General features: G+C 41.0%; 1 protein-coding gene across 1 annotated transcript in view; it reads right to left on the bottom strand.

Moving 5' to 3' along the window:
* Window positions 1-13,072, bottom strand: part of LOC149151867 (cactus-binding carboxy-terminal, cactin) — a 234,872-nt gene that overhangs the window by 162,781 nt on the left and 59,019 nt on the right. Inside the window, exons 4-6 of the mRNA XM_089438382.1 lie at window positions 7,898-7,969; window positions 7,640-7,702; window positions 7,294-7,434 (exon numbers count right to left, since the gene is read on the bottom strand). Coding sequence (XP_089294508.1) covers window positions 7,294-7,434; window positions 7,640-7,702; window positions 7,898-7,969 — 276 coding nt within the window. The remainder of the gene's footprint in view (window positions 1-7,293; window positions 7,435-7,639; window positions 7,703-7,897; window positions 7,970-13,072) is intronic.

The following is a 13,072-nucleotide window of genomic DNA, read 5'->3' as shown; positions in this document are numbered from 1 at the left end:
AATAAAGGTTAGAGCTAAGGTTTGAGATTTTTCTCAAACTAACCACGGGAATTGCTTCAAAATTTAAGAGTAGCTAGAAGACACCCCAACGCAGTAGCCTACCAACTCTCTCCTCAAGATGACTTCTCTAATGCAATTCGCACTAGGCCCTAGGTGACCTTCCAGGTTTAGGGTAGAAATTCGAAAAAGAGAGAAAGGAAGATGTTTTAGGTTGATCAACAATAATTAGGACCAGAGCCTTGTCAATTGGGAGAAATGGAGTCAAGATTCCCTTTGATGAAAGAATTTTTCTCTATCAAAGAGATCTATTGAATATTCAGCTTTCGCTAACCCTAAGAGGAAGCAACGCGACTACAAAAGGTATTTATACCAGTGTTGATAATATCGCTGAGATATCGGCGATATTCGGAAATATCGCAATATTTTCAGCGAGACGATATATCGCAGACAAAATATCGCGATATTTTCGGCTTTTGAAAATATCGCGCGACAATCGAAAATATCGCCCGGTGACTGTAAAAAATTTCTGCACGGCCTATAAAAATCCGATTTTGGTTTTTTTCATATCATTTTCATTTCTGATTGCTGGAGAAGGAAGGGGAGAGCTACGTGGTTGCTGCCAAGGAGGGTTTGAGCGTTCTAGGCCCTAGTATTGATATGCTATTCATGGTAATGTTAAATTCTTAAAGTAAAAGTGACATTCTCCTTAATCTTCATTTTCATCCTTTTACTTAAATTTTTAACATTATCATGAAATGACTCAGGATGTTTGAGAGTGGTTCCGGCCTCATTGGATTTCATATGGAGAAAGTAGAATTTTAGATTTCATTCAAAATGCAGCAGACTTATCAGTTTTTTAGGATTTCAAGATTGGGAGATTGTAATGTTTCCAGGTGACACCACCTGCCCAGGCTACCCCTGCCACCAGTAGAGGACGTGGTCTACCTCCTATAGCTCCTACTTCTAGTTCTTCAGCTTCTAGAGCATAGCAAACTCCACTGCCAACTCCACCAGCACCAGCATCTACATCTAGAGGGAAAGGGAAAGCTGTGGCATTTTCTCGCAAGAGGGGCAGAGGAAATCAATAGGATTAAATTTTAGTTATTTTCTTATGTGCTTGTAAGTTGTACATGAACAATGAACATTGAATATTCAAGAATCAAGACCAAGCATATCACATTCTAATTTCTAAATAGTAAATTTTGATTCTATTTATTTTTTTAAAGTGAACTATGAACTTTGAGAAGTAATTATATTTTAATTTGATTAGATAGGCTGCAACCTGCAATTTAATATGGATAAAAAACTATATTTTGGTATATATATATATATATATATATATATATATAAAATGTGTCCCTCGTGTCTTGTTTCCAGGTCGTTGTGTTTCGTATTGAATACTCGTATTTACGTGTCCTCCGTGTCTCGTGTCCTCGTGTCATGTGACTTAGCTTAGACAATATTGATGTATTGTCTCCGTGGAGGGTGGAGTCTGAGGAGCCCCTCTTGGAGGAGTCACCTTCATGGTTAGAGCCAGTGGCAGATGATCCATTAGAGCAGGGGCAGCAAGACGAGGACTCGGAGTCAGAGGAGCAGCAGCACTCAAAGGAGGAGCAGGACGAGGAGGAGGAGGACACTGCGGGAGCATCTGCATCAACACCATCTGCTATAGATATAGGAGAGCATAGCCCCATACCTAGCACTCATTATTTGACATTAGGTGCAGAGGCAGGGTCAGGGCCTCCTACTACTAGGGGCAGGCCTACAAACAACCCATCATGTTTTCCCGTAAAAGGGGGAGAGGGCAGTGATTTCAGATAGATAGCTGCTAGTTTTATTTGTTGTGCTACATATAACTCATGATGATGAGATACTTTTATATATGTGATGTTATTTTGTATTGGTTCTCCACATTTGAGTCCTTGAATGGACAATTATCAGGGATCAGCAGGATTTGGTATCGCCTTTGATGTATCATTTCTATTTGACATCATATATATCAGTGTTTTCTTCATATTTATGTGCCAACGTGTTTATTTCATGTTGTTATTGCTTTATATGTTTAAAAATCTGAAAAAAATGAATATATTATGCATTTTTTATGCTTGCCGATATTGCCGATAAGATATTTTCTGGACCCTCGCCGATATTTTCCCGATACCGATATTATCAACACTGATTTATACTTTGTTTGGAAAAGATTGATGGAGATTCAACGAAGCAATAGGCAAAACGAGCCTCTAGGAACATTCATTCACATTATCTAACATGTAATGCATGCAATACTTCAAAATCCTAATGTTTTCATGAATTCGCATTTAATTAGGGCACATGTAAGATTGTGACAAGATATTCCATACATTAATCATGCAACAAAGTAAAGAAATAGCATCAAAATAACACTTACAAGATAAAGTGAATATATCCATCCATCACCTTTGCAAATAGAAGCTCCACAACAAGATAGCGAAAATCCCAAACATCAAAATGCATCAATAACAACCAATTTTGTCCATCAATTGTAGGTTTGAATTCTTTTTCCAAGAGAAATCTCAATCCAAATGATGATGAGTTACAAATGAGGCTCTCCTTTTATTTATATGAGCCTCCATAAGATCGATTTGGTCTAATTAGCCTAATGAAGCCCCTAGAAATGTTTTAATGTGCAAAATAACAAACCTATTGGAGACAAACCCACCAAATAGTTCCAAAAGCATAAAATAAGCCTTCGAAATGATAAAATAATGGTGCAAAGAGTCGTTGGAAGGCTAAGATAAGTCCTCAATGTGCCATGATGAAGAAGAGGGCTCTCCAAATGATGACCAAGGGGGTGGCCCCTTGGTTTTCAAGCAAAACATTTGTGGTGCTCCCAAGTGGTTGTGGCTCAATATCATGTCGATGTTCCATCAGTGTGTGCTAGAAGATGACACAAGCCCTCCCATTCTAGGCCCTGGAACAGATGCCAAGTGTCAGGGACAAATGTGTGGTCAGATGGGCAACGTGGTTCAAGTGCATCACCATCTTTGTATGGATGGGGCATGAACAAGCAATATATGGTGCTTAAGAAGCCCATGGCATGGAAATCAATGCTCTATTGTGGAGGAGGCCCATGGCTCTCAACACGCAACCTACAAGTGCCATTATGACCCTCTAGAGGGCTTAGACCCCGTATAGGGAGACCAAGTCCAAATGGAGACCCACCTGCACTCTTGTATAAGATCCAATGTGTCTCCTCGCCTTCTAGTACAACAATCCATTAGTGCAATTGAGTAAATAAGCTTGCTAACCAGGGGCAAAAGTGGACACTTCATAGTGGTATGCCCTTCCAAATGGGCTTTAGAGGGTACAAGGGTTTCCTTGCTCAACAAGAGAGGTTAATGAAGGACCCTAATAAGTGGTTTCGGCCTCTAGAGGAGTAACAGGTCCATGGTACATCCATCAAATGGCAGGTTTCATGTATGGAATGGAGTGGGGCAACAGGGAAGGCTCCAAGCCACATGCCATGGTACAAGGGTAGTTATAACTAGGGAAGCCCGCACATTGGGTATATGGATGTAGGAGGGAGCAATCGTGGCACATGAGTTACCTTGGCCTTTGTTTTTCTACCCTTCTTCATATGTCGTTGCCTTTTATTGATTTTCTTTCTTTTAACTGCTCAGGGCTCCAGGGAATGAGAGCATGATTTGCATGATGAAGCAGTGATTACCCCCCTTAAGGTTGGGCAATTCATTGCCCAACAAGGGTTGGGACAATCATGGATTCCTAAATGATGCAAGGGGCACTCATAGGGGCCCTAGGAACCAAGGTGATGGCCACAATGATAGGGGGTAACGCTCATGTTTGGCTTTTGCCCACGTGCTAAATTCTTATGTCTCGGCCATCTTTTGCATTTTGTGGTACATTTTCCAGTTGTAAGTGGCCAAATTATGCTTTTAACTTTCCTTTTAGCTGCATCAACCTCCAAGGCATCGTTCCAAGCCCGACCCAAAGTGTGGACAACGGGAGGGGGAGGTTAACTCCTTGTGGACCCAATGGACAAATGTGGACCTAAAAAGGAAAAGTGTGAAAGGGGATTATAATGAGCAGAGGGGAGTGATATATATGGTGTCGAGAAGCAGGACCATGCAACCAAAATCAGGGTTTCCCATGTAGTGCCACTCCTAAAGCTAGTAGCCAATAGAGGAGATCCCACAGGCCTAGGATACAAGATTAACCACCAAGTTGGGACATGGGAACAAGGATACAATCCAAGCCCATTCTTTCTGCCAAATCCCCCCACTAATCAATGTCCAAATGTGTCAAAGAAAGCAAGCATAAACATCCAATTACATATAAAATCCATACCTTCAGGGTTGGAAGACCCACCTTCAAACATATGATCATAACAGATGGGCAAGGGCGCATAATGGTTGCCTTAGGTGGCAGATAATGGTGGCATGTCGAGCTATCTTGTGTCTGCAAGGGGCTGCTGACTACCGGTTGAAGACAAATTTAGGAGAAAATTTCTCCTATAAGGGTCACCCACTAGTGGTGGGTAATAGGTACAAAGCCCACAACTTGGGTGCAAGGCCTACACACCCATAAAATCACATTTTATGAGTGTTTCTCTATAACAAGCCTAGCGCCAAGGGCATGTCAGAGTACCTCCAGATGCTACCCAATTTCAACAGTTCCTTTATTCCTTCCATCTTGCACCTTAATCGGGTGTGAGTTGAATTCTATGGAGCTAAGCTTTGCTAATAAGTTTAGAAGGTCAAAGCAGTGAAGCACCACCCGCATAAGACCCGTGAGTACCTGCGGGTCTTGGCGGGTTCTATAGCGAGTCGGGTCACTCGAATCGAACCCGCACTTAAGACCCTTACTCAGCCAAACTCATATTAAACCCGTGTACTCGTATAAGACCCGCGGGTTTGGCATAAGACCTGCATCAGACCCCTCTAAAACCCATCGAACCTCAAATTGCAATTTTTTTTCTTTTCTTTTTTGGAAATGAGGTGGAGGAAAAGGGAAATTGGAGGCAAGAAAATGCTTTATAAGCACCTCTCTCCCTTCCATTTGTCATTCACTTGTCATTTGAATATTTGGCTCATTTCTATGAGTGTTGAGTGACTCCATTGCATAGTGAAAGAGCTCTTGGAGGAGGCTAAAGGAAGCTTCATCATATCAAACCCAGATTCAGGTAGGCTTCATGAACCTTGTTTGAATGTTTTCCATATAAATTTTTTTATTTTTTGTATTCAATTTAATTTTATTTTTGTTTTCAATTTGCAAATATTTATGGGCTAAGGAGGACTGCCTCCTCGGCCCGCAGAGCCTTGTGGCTGAGTTTATCAGCCACACAAGGCCGATGTGTGGCTGAGTTTATCAGCCACACAAGGCCGCTGTGTGGCTGAGAAACTCATCCACAAGGTCCTGCAGGCTAAGGAGGGCTCACAAAACAAGTGCAACCAAAGGATTCAAATCCAATTTTATTGGATACTATTGATTTAGAGTCCGATTGGGTTGTGGAGGAGGAGTCCCCTGATTTGAGTTGGCTTGATGAAGAGATAGAGGATCTCTCTAGTTTGCCATCTCAAATGGAGACTCCAAATACACTTGCCTAACAGTTGCTTCAAGCTTCCGATGTTAGCATTAGCTCCACGAGGGCTTATTGTAGGCATGCTCATCCATGAGTGATGAGACTCAAGATTGTTATGAGACAATCATTTATCATTTATGACATATGTATTTAAATTTTGAACTTGCTAACATTTTTTATTTTAATTATGAAATGATGATTCCTTTTCTTATTCAGTATCTAAATGTTTTGCTTACAAAAATCAAATATGTTATGTTGTGTTTTTATAGATATGAGATGACGTTATGAATTATTGCATATATTGTAGTTTTTATAGCTTATAAGGATTGGATATGTCATTAGTTTCTTTTTTGTGCTTAAAATTTACAATATTTTAAGGTTTTTTTGCATTTTGACGAGTCTTATACAAGTTTTATACGGGTTGTTCCCGAGTCTTATACAAGTCGACGGGTCAATAGCCAGACGAGTCTTACACAAGTCGACGGGTCAATATCCAAACGAGTCTTATACGAGTACGAGTCATGCAACATTGGGTCAAAGTGAAGTAGAGAGCAGATAAAAGTTAAAACTACAGAAGGCCAGCATCGCATGATAATTACTAAGGTACAGATATGTTCATACCACAATTACTACATCTTTTCCAGTTATTTGTCTATACATGTGAGCCATGTGTTCATTCTTGTAGTATTACAAGTTGCTTTCCAAAAATAAGAGGCTGTGAAGGGCCTCAGAAAAAGATCAGTCCTAACAGTTCATATGTGGTCATAACCACAACAAAGAAGAGGCTTAGTGTGAGAGATTAGCAGTGCATCTCAAGAGTATAGTAACTAGTTGCTTGTATTGGACTGTGATTATACCAAAAATGAATTGTACACCCCAGCATGTTGCTTGGAGAAACAATATAAATACTCTGAAAAGGGTTATAGGACAACTATTAGAAGCAGAAGCAACTTGTGTGCAGCTTGCTGCAATATTTCCATCCTTGCAAATTGTGTATTTAGGCACACCATATGAATGTATGGATTTATATGACTCTTACGAGGTTTACTTGGTCAAAATTAGAGTTTTCTACAACAAAGTTTGATCTCTAACAGAAGAAAACTAAATAATATTTCAAGTAAAAATATTTTAATGAACAAGAATCTTGATAATTGCTTAAGAGAGGACAAAATGTCATGAGCACAAATGTTTTGTTTTACTCATCCATGCATATTTTCAATTTTCCCAAAATATTATAAGAAATTTACTTGAATTTCAATGGAGAAAAGCATTTAAAGGAACTTAAGTAGAAGAAGATTCAAAAACTATTTAACTAATGACTGGGAAGTGCACACACCCATGAAGTCAAATCTGAATAACAGAATGAAATTACTCATGAAAAGAGATGCTAAATGATTGAATCTGCAAACAAAAAAGACTCCTACACAACAAAAATGCATCTTGTCAATTGGGTCTAGCCTGGGCAGTTGAGAAGAGAAGCGTTATGCTCCCTACCCAGTTTCAATTCCCAAGAGTGATATGTTTAGCTCTTAATGAGCATATTTTTGTCAAAAGCTTTGAGCAGAATCCGGTATAACCTAGGTACCATCATAAGAATGAAGGGAAGTGCCCAGTGGGTTTCCCCAGGAAAAGCATTATATGAATTTTTTTTAAATGATAATAATAATGCATCCTACATGACAGATTGTATACTGATTTTGTGGGGAAAATAGTACCTTGAATATAGTGTATGGCTCATTTATCTCAATATCAAAGTCTTTAGATAGATTCAAGTTCTTCGAAAGAATATCAATGGGTTTGGCTCGACCCTCCCGCAGTCTAATGTCTGAGCGAACTTTGCTTTGATCAAAATGGAACTGGCAAAGATCAAAGTGGAATAATGTTATTATTTCAGCATAATATCAACAAAGGGAACAACTAAGAGGCTTTAATATTCATAGATTTTAGTTCCCACTGAGAACATGAAATTTAAAAGCAGATAAAATCTATCACCTTACACAAGATAATCACATAGACAGGTTCTCTGCCATGTAGCCAGATGATGCCAAAATATTCACTTACCTCTTCCTCTTTCTTTTCCCAGTCTAGGAACTCAGCTCTGGCACGCTCCCTAGCCAACATTGCCTGTTTCACATGCCAATAAATCAGCATGGTAAGACTTTAAGAAATTCCTTCTAATATTCCATTATACTTCACCTTTGAACATCAAATAAACTAGGTAATGAAATGTCAGGTATTTCATTTCAGATGCCTTTAACAAGCAAACGAACCTCAGAAACAAATACTTAAAAACAAAATATACAGATATGTAACACTAACCATTTCCTCTTCATGCTGAGCCTTTTCAATCGCTCTTTCTTCCCTCCTCTTTTTAACCTTCTCAATTTCTGCCTGTGAGAAAAAAAGAAAACATAGTTTTTAAATTTCTAGTATTATGCAGTCATACACCACATGACCCTGAAAAATAATCTTAACCAATAAAGTTGTGTACAATATTTGATGAAGTTCCTCTTCCATGTTCTTTCAAAACAAATTTACTACTGAGTTATTTTGCAAGAAATAATCTGTAATACTACTTCCACCAAAACTTAGCATCAACACAATGTCATGAAGAAATGTGCCCCTACTAGTTGCTAGATTTGTCCACACATCCCGATAAATGCGATGCATGTACCACCTTTAGATGATACAGAACTGTTTTTTCATCAGTCAAATGTGCCTTATCATCTTAGGAAAGCACTGACTCAAGTGTCTATTATTGTGTCCTCAAAAATAGCAATACTAGAAAATTTTCAAAGTAATTAACCTTGCATAATTATAAGCAACCAAACCTACCTTTATCTGAAAAAGAGTTAAGCCGGGCTTGAATTCAAGTGTCAAAACAGAAATCCAATGCAAAAGACCATGCTGGATTCTATTTTACAGCATTATGACATAACCACAAAGTACAGTCCTACCCCGGTCTCTTCGTTGGTTTACTCATCAATTTTGGAACATCCAATTTTGTTGTCTTGCACAATAAATGAAACAGAGCACGGAAGGGCTTCCTGAGGCAGATCGGAGGCAAAATTTAGCACATACACTGACAAGATTCAGACCACCTCCTAAGCAACTCGATTATCATTCAAAGTACTTGACCCCATTCATGAAATCGACATCTAGTAGTTATGGGTTAATCTTCTGTAGCAGAAGTTTCTGATTTGTTCTGAGGCTATTCGGCATTCCTAATAGGAATTTCAGGCTGTTATTACTACGTCCAGTCTACAGACTCTTATAGGACACTCAGGTGATTTGATAGGAAGCCAGAGGATCTTCCATGCTACATTTTCAACACTCCCTCTTAGCAAGGAAGGGATTTTGTACAACACCCAACTTATCTCTGAAATAGACAAAACTCCCTCTTGCCAATGCCTTGGTCAAGATATCTATTGTCTGCTCCTCTATTGCAATGTACGGTAGCTTCACTATCCCTTTATGTACATAGTGCCTGAGATGATGATATCTAATCTCAATATGCTTGGAGTAATCATGAAACACTGGATTCTCAAAGAGCTTAATGCAACTCTGATTGTCACAGTGTATCACAGTGGGCTCCATCCTCTACCTAAAAAGTCCCACAAGCAACTCCCTCATCTAGATAGCTTCACATGCTGCCAAACTGGCTGCCATGTACTCGGCCTCTACTGAACTGAGCGCAACTAATCTCCCCTTCCTATTGAACAAGGAAACAGCTGCTGACCCAATGCTTAAGATGCAACCTAAAGTACTCTTCCTATCTGTGCAGCTCCCTGCCCAATCTGCATTTGTGAAGCCCTCAAGCCTCACTCCATCGACCTGTTTGTACCATAATCCATAATATGTTGTGCCTCTGAGATATCTCAAAACATGCTTCGTAGCAACCCAATGAACTTTGGTAGGCTCCATCATGAACTGGCTCAACTGGTTCATCGTGAAACATATGTCAGGTCGTGTGTTGGCTAAGTACATCAATGACCCAACAAGCTGCCTGTATAATGTAGCATCTACTTGCTCTCCTTGGCTAGCATCCACCTTCCTCCAGCTTGTGACTAGAGGCATGGTCCTGGGCCTGCAATCTTGCATGTGAAACCTCCCAAGGATCTCTGTAGCCACGAAAATTTCCCCATCACCATGCCAAACCTCCTACCGTAGGAAATAGTGCATAAACCCCATGTCCTTCATCTCAAACTCTCTTGCAAGATCTGCCTTGCAATCCTAAATCAAGATGTTTGCTCCAATCAAAATAGGATCATCAACATAGAACACTAGAATGAGCGGAAGTCGTCCAACCATGATGTAGTACAGGTTGGCATCTACCTCACTCTCAGTGAAGCCCAATCCACGAAGGTAGCTATCAATGCAAGTGTACCACGCTCTCGAACCCTGCTTGAGCCCATAAAGGGCTCTCTTCAGCCAACAGAGATGAGTATCTCTACTGAAGACCTCAAACCCCTTTGGCTACTCCATATAAATCTCCTCCTCAACCACTCCATTGAGGAATATTTTCTTCACGTCCATATGGTGGATCTCCCACCCCATCTGAGTTGCAAGTGCCAAAATTGTCCTGATGGATGAATAACGTGCCACTGGAGCAAATGTCTCTTCATAGTCAATACCCTTAATTTGCGAGAAGCCATTGGCCACAAACCTAGCCTTGTACTTCTCCATGCTCCTATCTGCTCCATGCTTCAAATTGTATACCTAGCGTGAGCCTACTATTGACTTTCCCTCTGGTCGTGGCACAATCTCCTAGATATTGTTCTTCATGATGGAGAAATATTCCTCCACCATGGCATCCTGCCAAACCTATTAAGAGGTTGCCTCCTCATAACAAGAAGGCTTTGTGTCCAACAACTTCATCATCAAAGCCATATATCCAACATATCTATGCGGCTACTTACTCTGCCTGAACATAGAGCTAGGAGCCTCAACTCGCTCCTGGGCCTCCTAAATCAATCTCTCAGCCCACTTGGCTCTCTTACTCCTTATGCTACTAGTTGAGGCTCATGCTTGGGAGCAAATCGCTGCTCCTCAAGTACTCCAACCTACTCTCACTCCAAGGACTCCCTCAAAGCTTTTCCCTCCTCAAACCTCACGTCCAACCTGATAACTCTCTTCTTGAGTGATGGTATATACACCCTATATGCTTAAGATGTCTCCGAGTATCCCACGAAAATTCCCTTTTCAGTTGTGGGCTCCAGCTTCCTCCTACTCTCTTTGGACACATGGCAATAAACCTTTGTCCCAAAGATGCGAAAGTTGAAGACATCAGGCTTCTTGCCTATGAAAGCCTCCTTGTCCAAGCACCCTATGTGGACTCCTATTTTTTTATTTTTGGGTAGCATCGGATGTGCTCTAGCTCCAAAATTTTGTGGAGGGGCTAGAACACATGAGATCTCCAAGACCCAAAAATCGTTTGGTGAAATTCCACACGAATTGTATTTTATTAAAATAATTAATCTTTTTAATGGTGTTCCTAAGTCTAAACTTAGGAAAATTAAAATATTAATGGGTATTAATGAAAATATGGGTGAGAAGCTTCTAAGAGACAAGGATCAAGTCTAATTTAATCTTAGCCATTGATTAGAGATTAGATCACGGTCGTTGATTTCTCAACAGGAAAAGTATAAAGGAAGGCTTGGGGTCAGTTGGAGAACACACACAGTGAGAGTGGCACTTGAGCTAGTTCGAAATTCAAGGGCGTGGTTTGCTGAGAATTTCGGAGTAAGTTTCTAGTGCATAGAGGGGCAATTCGGCAGAGGGACTTCAGTCCAAGGCCGAGAATACATAGCAGAGAGGCAACACAGCACCAGGGAGAGACAACGCAGCTCCAGAAGGGTGACACGGAGGCTAGAGGAACTGACGTAATCACTTAGAGGCAGCACTGGGGTTTCTGTGAGGCAGATCGAGCAGCAATTCAGCAAATCAATTTCTGAGCCAGGAAGGCTCACTGGGAGGGTGACGCAGCTCCTAGAGGAGGTGATGCAGTTCCAGCGCAGAGCTTGGAGCAGCCATCGCTGCACAGCACTAGGGACAATGTAGTCACCTATGGGGTTTGTTCATCCAGTTGCTGGATTCACCAAAATATTTGTCTCTGAATAGAGGTACTTCCGTCGAGTTTATTCTCTGTTGGGTGAGCCGGATTTGGCACCCTAGTTGTATTCAGAAATTTGCTTAACAATAAACCCTCATATCTGTTGCACTGGTTTTCTCGCATTCGGTTTTTCCGAAGATGTTTAGTCCAAAAATAAGTGTGTCCCTTGTGTGGTTGTCTCATTTATTTTTTCAGTACTTGATCTGTATATTGGTGTAGGCTGCAATGTATTTGCATTAATATTTTCCGAATAATTCTAAAAATAACTTGTTAAAATGAAGAACACAAGTAGGTAATGCAAATCAGTTTACTACAGTAGGATTTTTGATTTGTTAGATTCAGAAATTTTCACATGGTATCAAAGCAATTGCAGATAAAGGAGGATTGAAGCCATTAGCGAAAGGAGAGAGGAAAAATTTGTGCGTGCAGACAGTTGTCCCGAGAGACAGTGCAATTTCAGGCCAAGAGAGCAGAGGAGGGGTGACGCAGTCACTAAGGGAGGCTCACGCATAGCCTGCTTCAACCTAATTGGGTGACGTTGTTGCTGTAGAGAGTAGCGCAATGGTTATTGGGCCAGCGGAGAGATTGTTGAGTTCGGTTTTCCAGTTGCTATGATTGGGGGTGCAGCGCAGATTTTATCTGGAGTTGTTGGTGGGGTGTTGATTCTGTTGGTGCAGAACAGTACCTACTGGGTCAGAAGCAAAGTAGAGGGAATCAGTTCCTCAAAAGATTTCTTGCCAAGAAATCTAGATCCAGTGCTAAGCAGCAGCAAAGAGAGATCAGAGGGGTGGTTTGACAGTGGTTGGCAAAAGGATTTCCGTGAAGGAAATCGAAATTCAAAGGGAGCTTGTTCCTTAGAGGATTTCTAGCGCCAAAGAAATCCAGATCCGAGTTTTGCTGGGACAGCAACGAAAGAGGGAGAAGATAACCAGTTCAACATTTATTTGGCAGAGATGGCAGCCACATCTCCAGGAAGGAGATGGGGTGATTTAGAGTTGTAGTCGGGAGGACTACGGTAAGGGGCAACATCCTTGAGGTGCCCAAACTCTTGGATCACATACGGCTACGGAAGTCCTTAATGACAATAGCAGAATGACGGGAATCAGTTGGTACGAGGGATGATGGAGCAATAGTGGCAGAGCTAGAGTGCCAAAGTCTGAAGCAACGCAGTGGAGTGTTGCGGCATTGCGAGAGGCACAGAGCAGATACAATAGCAATGCAGTAGCATCAGAGGGTCAACACAGATTAGCAGCAGAGGTAGCTTCAGTGCCAAGGGCATCCAAACTAACCAGCATGTCATCTTCTGGGTGGTTTTTCAGCTGATTACTTCTCAGCAACTGAATTGCAGTGCAGCAGTTAGCAGTGGCAATGCTATGGGTGGC

This window comes from Pinus tabuliformis, chromosome 9 (assembly GCF_031772625.1).
Source record: "Pinus tabuliformis cultivar Carrire ecotype Pingquan chromosome 9, CPIR1, whole genome shotgun sequence".
Classification (NCBI taxonomy): Eukaryota; Viridiplantae; Streptophyta; class Pinopsida; order Pinales; family Pinaceae; genus Pinus; species Pinus tabuliformis.
This window is presented reverse-complemented; position numbering and strand designations above follow the sequence as displayed.